The sequence below is a fragment of the Drosophila erecta genome, unplaced genomic scaffold, assembly GCF_003286155.1.
Source record: "Drosophila erecta strain 14021-0224.00,06,07 unplaced genomic scaffold, DereRS2 tig00000000-arrow-pilon, whole genome shotgun sequence".
In the NCBI taxonomy this organism is placed as follows: Eukaryota; Metazoa; Arthropoda; class Insecta; order Diptera; family Drosophilidae; genus Drosophila; species Drosophila erecta.
The window spans coordinates 25444461-25455986 of record NW_020825194.1 but is presented as its reverse complement, the minus strand read 5'-3'; the positions used below and the strand labels follow the sequence as shown (position 1 = coordinate 25455986).

General features: G+C 40.5%; 1 protein-coding gene across 1 annotated transcript; it reads left to right on the top strand.

Moving 5' to 3' along the window:
• Positions 1-6384: 6384 nt before the first annotated feature.
• On the top strand, positions 6385-8013 carry LOC113564857. The gene is made up of 2 exons (XM_026983846.1): positions 6385-6683; positions 7042-8013. Exons 1-2 carry the CDS (start codon positions 6630-6632, stop codon positions 7288-7290), a joined length of 303 nt encoding a protein of 100 aa, XP_026839647.1. The 5' UTR covers positions 6385-6629; the 3' UTR covers positions 7291-8013.
• Positions 8014-11526: the final 3513 nt, after the last annotated feature.

Sequence of the window (11526 nt, the reverse complement as noted above, 5' to 3'; positions counted from 1 at the left end):
ACCCATTCATCCTTTTGTGTCCATTCATTTCGCCCTCGATTTATTTCGTTTCCGTGTCCTCTGTGTGTGCGAGTGTGTATGTGTGTGTGTGCGTGCGTCTCCAAATGTAATTCGTAGGCGTCGCCACTCCCCTTTCGTGGGGACAGGTCCAGGTCCCTGAGATGGTCAAAAATGCGTTCGGGCTTAATATTTGTTCTTTATTGCAGCGATCGGACATAATATATTTCAGATTCCTAGTGGAAATTTATGGCGGAATGGTGAAATGCTCACTCAACTTATACTAAAGGGGTAATAAATCATAGTATTTATATATATGTATATACGTGTATATATATGTAAAACTATATAAAACTAGATTCTACTTTCTTCTTGCTTACCAAGTTCGTTGAACAGAACCCAATAGGTAGAAGGAAGCGCTTCTGACCGTAAAAAGTAATATATATATACTTTTGATCTGACTATTATTGTCTGTCCGTTCGTCTATCTGTTTGTCCGTCCGTATAAACGTCGAGATCTCAGAAATTATGTACGTAAGTAGATCATACTGCCGCTTACACTGAGAAAGTTTGTTTCAGAACAACTCTAACGGCCACAAGACGCCAAAAAATAGCACTCCCAGGCTTTTGAAGACTGTTTTAATTTTGTTTAATTGTATTAATTATTTTGATTTTTGAAAAACACTACTATCTAGCTATTATCTAAGATTGTTTTCTTTTTTTTCTTGGGTGCACTTCTACTAGCTGAGTTACGGGTATGTGATAGTCGAGCAACTCGACAATAGCGCTCTCGCTTGTTTTTTTAAGGATATGATTTTCTTCAAAACAAGATCGTGATGAATGTTTTCTGTAGTTTCCAGCCTTGTTATCTGGAGTAACCCCATAATAAGCAAACATCTCCAGAAACTTTAAACTCTTATCTCAGCTCGGCACTTCACTTACCTCTCAAAAGGAATTTCACCCCGCCATTTGATTTACCAATGAAAAGGGGATGGGGAATCTCTGGATTTTGGAAGTATTTCATTTGCAAGTGACATCTGTGAGGGGCGCAAGGATAACTCGAACATTTATCATGTTCAGTTTTTGGTCAATCGATTTGCGTTCGATTGAGGCTTATCAGCAACTGGCAAAGACTAAGAGGAATATGGGAGTGTGGCATGCCCAATTTAAAGGCGTCACGCTTTGCTGGGAAATGGATTCGACTACGAAAGACTTCCTACCAAAAGAACCCAAGGATGCTAGTCTTGTCTATCTATTACCGAATCTCCAGCAGCCCAGAGCCAATGCCAAACAACCCCAACACAAGTCGAGATGGGATTTCACCATTTTGCTGCTTCCAAGTCCACCATATGGATGCAGATTAATGCGGGTGTGAAGGCCATGTATTCCCCGAACTGAACACGAATTTGAAGGCTTTGCTCTTCTTGGGGGTTAGACAATCTATTTATGTTTGATTTCCAACAGCAAATGCATTCAGATGCCATTGCGCACGTGACTTTTCTGAATTTGTACTATCTCTTAGTCCAATAGAACTATGTTGGGCTGAAACCTTGATTTTCAAGAATAACTGTACCCAGAATGCTTCGATAAATACAAATTTTGAATGTTTATTACAATAACGCAGTGCACAAGGAATGAATGGTACAAATAAATCTAACACTTACTATTGCTATATTAAAGGGAGCCTATCCCGAAATATGGCTCACTTTACATTGAATGTAAAAGTTGAGCGAAGACATTCTGTGGTGAAATAAAATATTATAAAAATATCAAAATACATTAATGGTTTCTTAGCACCAAAAATGTAATATATACCACATATATTAATAGTCTGTCCATATCTGAGTCAGCTGGAAACCGGTCCACATATGCCCTAAAAAAACGATCCGATCCGTCAGTGCCTTAGTTCTCGCATCCGTGGAACCACCAGCACTTCAGCACTTGCCGCAGTCTAAGTGTCCTGGCATCCTGCATCAGAAACCATAAATCAAAACGACGCAGGCCTCACGATGAGAAGAAAAGAGGCAGCCACTGCGAAGATATCCTGCTCTAATTCTGCCTGAGAGAACCAAAGAAACGCATTACTGTCGCAGGAAGCCGGCGGCGAGTCGCAGCGTTGAGTCGAGTGCGTTAGTTTTGCATATGCAAAGGACCTAGGAGCCATAAAACAGCAAGGACAGCCCGGGCTGTAGAAAAAATCCAACAAAATTAAGTTGAAACCCATATAATATTCCTTCCATATTTTTGTCGTATTTTTTGTGCCTTGGCGTTGCATGTGGTGCATATGATTTATGATGATGCGAGAGGAAAACGTCACGATGACAACGGCAGCGAGGAAGCAAATAAAACAGCAGGCTTAAGTATCTCTCAGATACTTTCGCATCCAAGGCGCTGCGGTGGGGCAATTAAAAGCCCATACGCAATGGACAAACTGTCTTGGCTGCATCGTTAAATGGAAATATTAATTTGTGATTTCTTCACGCCGCCACTTGCAGCTAATTTATTATTAATTGAATTTCAAGGGGCTCATTGGGTTGGATGTTGTATTGGCGTCGTTTAATGTCCCAAAAAAAAAAACAACTTTCCTACTTTGTTAATCGTTCACTTACTAATAAAAAGCAGTATTGAAAAACCACTTCAGTTGAAAAAAAATTAGAATTCATTTAATATAATAAGATATCCGTTGCTGGAATATAAGAAATGTACATGATTTTTATTAATCCATTCAACAAATTCGTATACTGCTTTAAAATCGTATTTTGGATGGGTAGAATTTTGAATTTTATATAATATTAGAAACCGAATAATGGTATTTGTTTACTATGCAGAAGCCATGAGCACGCACCACAAGCCGCATCCAGCCTCCTTTTCTCCCTTCTCATCATACACAGAGTTTTATGTTCTATTTATGTTGTGCAAACGATGCCCCATAATCGTAAAAATATCAAAACAAATCGTTAAAATCGATCTCCGCCGCTTGGCAATCGATTTACAATCCCCGCTAACTCCCCCAAATGTGTCTTCATTTGTGGAGTTTTGTGTTCGCGGGACGCGTGTCAATCGGGTGAGTCTGGTTGCCATATTGAAAGTATCTGTGTATCTCCCATCTATATGTGTTTTGTGTCTCTATTTGTATCTTCATCGGGCTCGTGTGTGTGCGTGCCAATGCCGGCAGCCCCAACCAGAAGAAGCTCATAAATTTTGTAACTTAATTAAGTTGGCATCACTTGAAAATTGTTTGAATTTTTTGTTGCCTCCGGGCTCTTGCTTTTTCCTGTTGTTCGGTGTATAGCCTTTACAGATAATAATTGTAAGAGCCCATAATTGAATCAATATTGATTTATAATTATTGAACACACTCAAGTGCAGCGCCCGCAGACAAAACACAGAGCAGATAATAAGTGAGTGCAACAAATTGTTCATTTAATTGGCCATTGAATAAGAAGTAGAACCTTAATAAATCGTTAGCTAAGCAAATTACAAAAATTGATTTTGAAATTAGCAATTCATTTGATATGTTTTCGATTATTTCAAGAGAAATGATAAAGGATGTTTAAGTAATGATGGGTACAAACATTATAGCTTTTAAGAATAAGGAAATCCCTAATAAAATTAGCATAAATAATTAGAGAAAATCGAAATCATGAGGTTAACTATTAAGTCATCGCTCGGTTTCAAAGTTTCCACATCAGAATCTTTAGCATCACTCAGCTGTTTACTAAACAAATAAATTTAAAATCCACGAATCCAGCCTAAACAACAAAAAATGAAATAGAGTTGTTTGTTTATTTACCAAAGCGAGGGGAAGTGTTGGTGGAATCGTAGACATCCAGCGAGCTTGGGAAGGTGGAAAAGCGAATGAGGAAATTTTCGCAGCATGCCGCAGAGTCTCCTCGGCGTCTCCCACTGCTCCGCTGGGCGAAATGAGGTGCCACATGATATGGGGGCGCACTGGCGTTCTGTTTATCCAACGGGGGTCGCCAAGCCGAGTGTTTGTTTTTATAGACTAATTTTTATGGGGCCACCGGCACCCCCGAAAAGAATACTGCTGTTTGTTTTTCTGTCCGGATTGCTCAACACTTGTTCCAGTACCCGTGTGTTTACGAGTCCATTCCGCCGACTCGGCCTGCCGCACACATAATAATCATCATAACAAGGCATTAACTTGCTCATTAGCCAGCCCAGGCGCACAAAAAGGATTCGGTTGCGGGATCATAAAGCCATCACAGCTCACCGCCCGCTGCAAGGACTGAGGCCCGTTCCGTAATTAAGAAGTTGGCTATGCAAAACCCACGGAAAAATTGGAACAAACTTGGCCGGAACCGGCTACCTGGCTAAATTAAAATCACCCTCTGTGCACGGCAAGTGCCAAGACATTGTCACACATTATCCGGCGGCAAACTTTCCAGAAACAAAGGGGCACAAAGGGTTGTTGGGCTGCTCCGTTCCGGGCTCAAAGACAAAGTTTTACGGTGGCAAAAGGCGAAGGAAGGAGCGGCTAACAAAGTGCCAGCTGCTGACGCGCCCTCGGCTCAATTGCAATTACGGCAAATTACTTTATTACATCCGTAATTGTGTGACCATCGAGCGTGCCATTTTTGGGCCCTTGAATTAGTGCGAGAGCCACAAGTGGTTTGGCATTTTCCGGACCACTCCTCGGTAACGTCTCCGCTATATTGGTAAATCAACCCGCCCCTTTCCCAGTCCACATCCTCGGGATACTTCTTCTTATGGCGAAGTATCAGACGGATGCACATGAAGAGACTCCACCGCCGACGGCAACTTCCAGGTTTTCAAATCCGTCGGCAGTTGTCACGTAATAAGAAGTTTGGTTGTAATTCAATAAAAAAAATTCTTTACAGAATAGATAGTGGTAATCAGAAAATCTATTTTATCTCAACGGCTTTCCAAATATAAGGTGTTGGAATTAATTAATTATTAAAAACGAGAGAGAATGCTATAGACGAGATTCCCGTCTATCAGATACCCGTAACTCAGCTAGTGGCAAAAAAATAATAACATAAAAAAAAACTCAAAAGTGTGGGCGTGGGAGTTTTGGACGGTTTGTGGGCGTTGGCCGAAATGTATGCCAAACACATCGATAGAAATTGGAAAGACAAATAATAAAATTTAAAAAAAGTGAAAGTTTCTGGGCAACCATTATTTTAAAACTACAGTAACAATTATATTACAAGAATATATGTATATTATGGATCTTTACTTCAACATTTTCAAAAAAATACAAAAATGATAATCTATGGTATTATAAGTATCTACATACATATATCGTGTTTTTAGAGCAATGCTTATGTATGTAGCATATATTTGGAAAAGTACACTACAGTAAAAGATAAAACCATGTACACGCACACCTAAATATGCCAAAAATGTTTTTTTAACAAGCGTAAAGCATTTTTTAAATAACAAATTTCAAAAGCATAAAATTAAGTAATACATTTATACATTTGTTATTTGAACAGACCTAACTGGTCATGTTAATATTTGTTTATTACTTCACCAATAATTATAAATTTCCTTTACAGTTCGCCGCGTTTTGTCTGGTTCTTCGCCCCATCAGTGAGTCATCGAATGGTTGTTAATTTGTGATCGGCCCGTGCCCGGCTAATTGTATCTGATCTTGGTCACGATCGTGATCGAGATCATGTCTCGAATAGAGTGGGACTTGTGCTGACGTCACAGCGAAATCATTTGTGCTGCCCACGAACTGCACCTCCGAAAATGATGGGGAAACGCGCGCCAAAATTCGAGAGGCGCTCTTCCACGCAAACTCGCTCTCGCACTCTCCCTATCTCGCTCTCGCCCTATCTTGCTCTCCGCCGCAGCTCAGCCATGTTTATTTATGATGTAAACAAACCATTAAAGTGAGAATTACGAGCGCAGTCGCAGTCGCTGCCATCATGGCAGCGTCGTCGACCGCGACGCAGACGGCGCAGCAGCGCTCTCTCGCTCTCGCAATGCTTTATGGCTGCCGGGAATGGTTTATTACCCACCCACACACACACACACACAAACTCTGAGTCGGCGCTGGCTCTCCTCTCTCGCGAGCAGCTGTTTCTGTGTCAAGCATATGTGGTGGAAAAGAGACGGAGGCAGGGTGGGAGTGGGAGGGTGACATCAAGCTCCGCCCCGTTTTAGTGTTGCGTAACGTGTGCGTTCGGCTCCTTTTGAATTTCGCTCCTGGCTACACTCATTTTGGGACATTTTCCAACTTTATCCTAATGAGAAACCTGTTAGAGGAGCCTCAAAGAAAGCGAGATGGAGACAGGGCGAGAGCGAGATAGTAAGAGCGAGAGAAATTTACGACTACACGTGGTCTCCGCTTTCATTGAGAAACATCATTGTTTATGGGCGTTTACTTTTCGAGGATCTGAATTTACGACCTCTTCTCAAGTGGCTCGCATTCGAGTGAATTTTTCACTCACCACGTTTCAATCTCACTCATCCAAGTACCCGCTCTCTGTTTCTGTGAGTTTTATATCGGCGCTGAACTTGAAAATTACTTTATTAATCATTTAGGAATAAGCACGTCTATTAGAAGGCATTTATCATCGCCCAGAAGCTGAGAAACGAAAACGATATTAGGCGAAATTTTTAATTAAATAAGAATACGGTATGGTGATTAATGATGGTATTGAATTGGAGCTCGGGATTTTCTTAGAAATGCAGGTCAACACCTTATGTATGTTCAAATACCATTTAAAAAATCTCAAAAGACTCACAATATTTTTATATATACAAATATTTTTTAATTATTTATATTAGAAGACCGAAATAAAAATTAAAATGATATTTTGAACTTTTTTTTGTATCAAGAATCGATTCAAGATACCATATTTCGTTATGCCAAACAAATGTCAAACTTTCCCATTCGCACTTCCACTAGCTGAGTAACGGGTATCTGATAGTCGAGAAACTCGACTATTGCGTTCTACCTTGTTTGAGTTCTAACACCTGTACCTTTTCACATTGTTTAAAATGACCATATTCACTGGATAGCGCAAAGATAACATCGCTGATGTTCAAGCCATTTTTTAGCCCCAACTGCATTTCGACCATATTAAATGATCCGATTCAGCGCCATTTTGCCAAAAGGAAAGGAGCGAACTCGCAGGGAGTAAAGTGGTGTGGGGAGCTGCACTCCCAAAGCGCAACTTGCGATGGTCATCAATTAAATCCATCGCAGCAGCCGGCGTCCAACACCTCGGAGCGTCTCACCTTACTCTGCCTTCCCGTGGCGAGTGGATGTGGCCCGCTCTACGGGTCCGCCAATTAATCAAAATCGTCGCCGTGTGCAGTCGCCGGAGTACGGAGTCGGAATCGCAATCGGAGTCGGAGGTGAAGCTGGGTGGCAACGGCGCGGAGTGGGAGTGGGGTGGCGTGGTGTGGGGCTAAAGAAATGTCGTTAACTTAAGTGTCCAATTAATTAAAATCGCATTTAACAGCCGCCAAGCTGCGAAAAGCCATTAAGATAGTTTGTCACAAAACACATGAATGCCCTCAACCAGCCCCAAACTCCTTCTGTATATCTTCCCCCATGTCCAACCTCCGGCTACCCAACCAAAATGGAAACTTTGCTCCTTGAGGTTTCTGGAGCTCATTTTCTCCATCGTCTCAGTTTTGAGCCTTTGAAACTTCATTTTGCCACGGTCTTTTCCTTTTTTTCCTATATCCTTCTTAAAGTGTGTGTTCCTTATAAGCCCGTGCTGTTGTTGCCATTGTGGCTTTCATTTTTGGCCGTTTCAAGTTTGGTGTGGGCAAGTTTATAAATTTGAGCTGCTTGCTCATGTGGTTGTCTGGTTGTTCGTTGTGGGTTTTGGTTTTTGGTTGTCTGCCCAGGCGATTTCACACTCAACTTCTCCGTAATAAGATTAATTTTGTGGGCATTGCCACTATCTCTAGCGGGTCTTTTAAGAGTCTTTTAAATCTTAAAGTCCAACCAGCAAGGCATCCTTAGGACCTAAAGTTAATTTCTAATTATTTTTATTTGAAAAGAGCTGATCCATTTTCTGCACCAAAAGCCATTAAAAAGAGAAGCAAGGTTGTCCCAAAAATGTTCTGTATGAGTTTTGTTTATTAAAATGTTATAAAAATATCAGAGCAGTCAGTGAAACAAGGGACAGATTAGGCATAAATATCATGAAGAAAAACATTTCTTAAAAAAGGAGAACAAAGACAGAATTGAATCTAAGTAAAATTGTAATTTTATACCTTTTAGAAATTAAATGCGACACCTAAGTGCGCTTCTGTAGGACCAAAAATTATAAGGAATACTTTAAATATCAAATATCAAGAAATTAATTTTATTGCTATAGTTGCATCTAAGGTTTCTGTTGGAAGAAATATAGCCACTGCTGCCTGCCAGGGATTCCGGACCAAACAGCCTTACCAATTCAACCAAGACAACACATTTTGAGTAGTCGTGACTAGCTTAGAATTTCCTTAGTAATTTCCTGCTGCTTCCATCTACTTTAAAACCCAAAGAAGATCATTGATCTGAATGTTTTCCAAATATATACATATAAAACCATATATACAAATATTACAAGATTATACAGATGATATGTATATTTCTGTTCCCAAGCTGAAACATTTGTATAATTAAACTACTGGAAATCTTATGTAGCTTTATTTTGTTAGTTATTGAAATTTTACGAATGCAGTTTGGATAGCAATAAAGTAACAGATCCATCATAAAGAAGTATAAAACCGCAGCACGGATCAGGATTTCCTAAAATTACATGAAAAAGTTATTTCTACATGTTCCAACATTAAGAATTTTGTAAGCATCCCTATATTTTAAAACTCATACAATTTTATTTTACAGCCTTGAAAACAAACAATTTGAACACATTTTCTTTAAGACAAGTACGCATAGCATGTATCACAGAAAGAGAAACATTCATTAATTTACTGCACTTTTCGAGTTTCCCTGGGGGGCTAGCAAAATTTTGTGAAGTGTTTTGCTTTTGTTTTAATGTGGGTCCGCAGTGAAAATTTATGAACTCAAGAAGCTGAAATTTCTTCCTCTTCAACTTAGTTTTCTTTTTTTGGTTGCACAGTGCACAAGTGTTTCCCAGAAGAGAGTAAACAAAAGTTTTAAAATGTTTCAGTCCGCTTTTTTTGTTGCTGGCTTGGCAGTAACTAGTAAACATTTGCCAGTTTCTCATTTAATTTATTTTGCGGGCAGTAAATTTATTGCTCCAGTGCTCGAATGTGAGTCGTCGCCTTATCAAATAATTGCTGGCCAGCGAATGTTGCAACAATTAAGCGGATATCCCGAATATTTCCACCTTTTTGTCTTACGAAGCATATTAGTTGATTGTTGCTTTTTTCGTGTGTGTTTTTACATTAACAGCGGCCCGACTCCATTTTTTATGCTTCGCCTGTTGCTTCCAGGTCCTTTTTGGTCTTATCTTTATAGCCTCGCTTAGTGGTCAACGGAAGAATTATGTCGCACAAATCTTTTTATTTGCCATGTCATAATTTTGGTCCACCCCAATGCCCGGCCAAGCAGTGCCAAGCAAGCAGTGTGCCGTGGTGTGAAATATTCGCATGAAATATACAAAAAATTACTCACGAATTAGTGCGAAACTTGTCTAGTTGATAAGGCCGTGTGATATATAGAGGCGAGCTTCTCCTACCTGGGAGGGTCAGCTCCAGCCCATCCGCACCCCTCCCACTCCGGGGACACAAGCACTGGACAGCTGGCAGGGGCATGACATCGATCATTGTGGACGCGTGTGCTGCTCCGTGGAACCTGCAACCTGATGCCGTCGGCCAAGTTCACCGCAGCTTCGTAGAAACGATCGCTGGAAGGGAGGGGAAGCTGGGAAAGCACACACTTAAAAAAATTTATTTATTTTTTATTATGTTTAGTTGGACGATAAGTACGCCAAGGTATTTTGTATCCTTGCTATACAAATTTAGGCTTTGGTAAAATGTAAACTGTCAGAGGTGTATTGGTTCAATTTAATTTCATTAATTGAAATTTGATGATGAACATAATCCCAAATAGGCACCAAATTTTGGAAGATTATATGTAATGTGCGAAAACAAAGTTTGTTACACTGAATGAACAAACTGCAAAATAAATAATGGTGCTCATTTTGTTTTACCATGTTTAATAATATTAACAAACACCATAAGTCGTAATAAGGTCTGCCAATCAGTTTTTAATATCTAAAAATCGTTTTCTCATCTTAAGCCGATTTTTCAAAAATAAGATTCATTCTATTGCATTAATAACAAGTGGAGATTTGAAGAGAGCGAAATAAAATGGTGGACAACTTTTTGGGAGTGTATGGTGGTGTTTGCATTCCAGCCATCTTGTGGTCCAAGGTGTGTCACATCTCTTTTGTGTCGCACATTTGTCAGAAATTAATCATGTTCTTGTTGTCCCGCATGGCAGTGTGTGTTCCCGTGTGTGTCCATGATAAATTGGTCGCCGAGAGAGGGAAAGAGATCCACGGAAAGGTTTGGGCTCGATCCGCAGTTGGGGATCGCTGGGGGATACGAGTGTACGAAATGCAATTAAATGCGATCGCAAACACACGACTTTGGTGGCGCAATTAATTTTCATTAAACAAAAAAGAGGAAAAGTCCCTCCCTACAGCCTAACCGGATTTCGTCCTGAGCCCGAAACTGAAGCGTTGTGGGTTTTTCGCTTTTAATTCCAGGTAATTTAAAGGGTTTATTAGGTTTGTCATGGTGTGCTGAACTTTTGCAGTGCTTCCCCCTGATTAATCCAGTTCATAAACCATTTCGGTACAGTAACGGACAAGCGAACTAGAACCCATTGGATCTTTTTATACGCGATCCATAAGGCTCTGTTATTTCGTTCTACTACGACCTACAACTACATTATTTTTAGTTACCAGCTTTGCATATCTGCAAGTTCATTTGACTCCTCCGCAATTGATTGTTGACCAAGCGACATTAATTGATATTCTTATCGGCGATCGATGACGATTACGCTTTGTGCGATTACTTACTTACTCACATTGCATTGCGTTCGGCTCAATCCACTTTCAATTTGACAGCTGCGACAGACAGGTGACAACCCATAACTCACGATCAGCAGAGCAGGTCCGATCCGACTGGATCCCTTACCATCCATCCCATCCTCGGGCTCCATGTCCGCTTCTTTATTTATGCAACCGCCTTACGCTGGCGTGGCGGAGAGGGCGGTGGGTAATGGGGGAGTGGCAGGGATTAATGCCAGACACGATTCATTGCGATGCCAAGTATTTTGGCTTCAATGGTCAATGGAACTTTGCGGCAAAAAAAGAGGACTCCCAAATCGAGTGGATGGGCAGGGGGCTGGGGCGGGGGCCTTGGGACTCCTTTTGCCATAATATAATTGATGATATTGTCTTTTAATTCGCTGGATCTGTCGTGTCTGGCATAGCGATTCAATTGACTCTCTGAATTTGCTTGCTCCAACATATCGATAAATGTTATCTGGCCGTGTTAAACAGATGTTTGATGACAATGGGGAGATTGGAATTCT